At 40.7% G+C, this 1,093-nt stretch overlaps 1 protein-coding gene across 1 annotated transcript; it reads left to right on the plus strand.

Annotated features, from left to right (window-relative positions):
- Positions 1-236: 236 nt before the first annotated feature.
- LOC105316359 (matrix-remodeling-associated protein 5-like) lies at positions 237-1,078 on the plus strand (the record flags this gene model as incomplete). The annotated part of the gene is made up of 3 exons (XM_011411197.1): positions 237-368; positions 430-848; positions 902-1,078. Coding segments are annotated over 3 exons (728 nt in total), but the record flags the coding sequence as incomplete, so codon positions are not given.
- Between the last annotated feature and the right edge of the window lie 15 nt (positions 1,079-1,093).

Below are 1,093 nucleotides of genomic sequence, written 5' to 3' on the forward strand. Positions count from 1 at the left end.
GCCAACAATAAACTGGTACAAGACGGAGGAAACAGAATCAATAGACAATGAAACACAACTAGCAACATTTGGTAATTTAATGTCATGTAGAAATCTTCAGGTTTATATAATTCCTACTTTACCTGTTTGTATGCCATGTTGCTTCAATTTTTTGAGGGTATTTTGTCCAAAAATGACTTCAAAAGAATTTTTAATGCATAAGTTTGAACTGATTCAAATAGTATCTTCTCCTATAGGATTCTCCTACAGGATTGAGTCAACTGGTCTAAGACTTTTAAGTACCCAGAGGGATGACTCTGGCTATTATCGCTGTCTTGCTGATAATCAAGTTGGTACTGACAGTCAATCAGTGAGAGTAAGGGTAGAAGGTAGGGGAGTTATCATAATTACACTCACATATTATAATATAATTACAAAATCTCTATTCAGGTCCTCCAATGGCAGTAAGTATATCCCCAACTCTCTTCATTGCTGGAAGCACTGCTTATATCAATTGTCAGATATTCTATGACTTCCCTCAGTCAATCTTTCAGTGGTATGACGTTGCTACCAATGCTCTTCTCCTCCCACCACGCTTCACTACACTGTCCAATGGGACCCTCATTGTTTCTCCTATTGAGGGAAGCGACCACAAGGAGTACCTGTGTAGTGCTAGTAATCAATACGGAACCTCTTCAGTCTCTCAGTTCATCACTGTGCATGTTCATCCTCAGCCTGGCTTTTCAGAAAGCAATGGAGTCTTTGGTATCTTGGATGACAGTTTTTCCTTCTCTTGTACTGCCACTGGTAGACCCAGTCCAACACTAGCACTCTACACTCCTGATGGAGGAGAAGCAGACTCAACAATGGTAAGTAGAAATCAAACATTAAAATGATTCTATTTTTACTTATGTATCTTTAGTTTGATCCTAGTACGGGTACATTCACTACGACCAGTTTCCAGGTGATTCACTCTGGTTCATACAACTGTGAAGCTACTAATATAGTTGGAGCGACGAACGCTACCCTTGAGGTGGGGATAAGGGGAGCTCCCCCTCGTCTCCCTGCAGTCAATCCTCTAGGATCAAGAGAAATGAGAGTAGCATGGAACGGT

The sequence above is a fragment of the Amphimedon queenslandica genome, unplaced genomic scaffold (genome assembly GCF_000090795.2).
Source record: "Amphimedon queenslandica unplaced genomic scaffold, v1.1 AMPQUscaffold_999_Cont26985, whole genome shotgun sequence".
NCBI classification, from domain to species: domain Eukaryota; kingdom Metazoa; phylum Porifera; class Demospongiae; order Haplosclerida; family Niphatidae; genus Amphimedon; species Amphimedon queenslandica.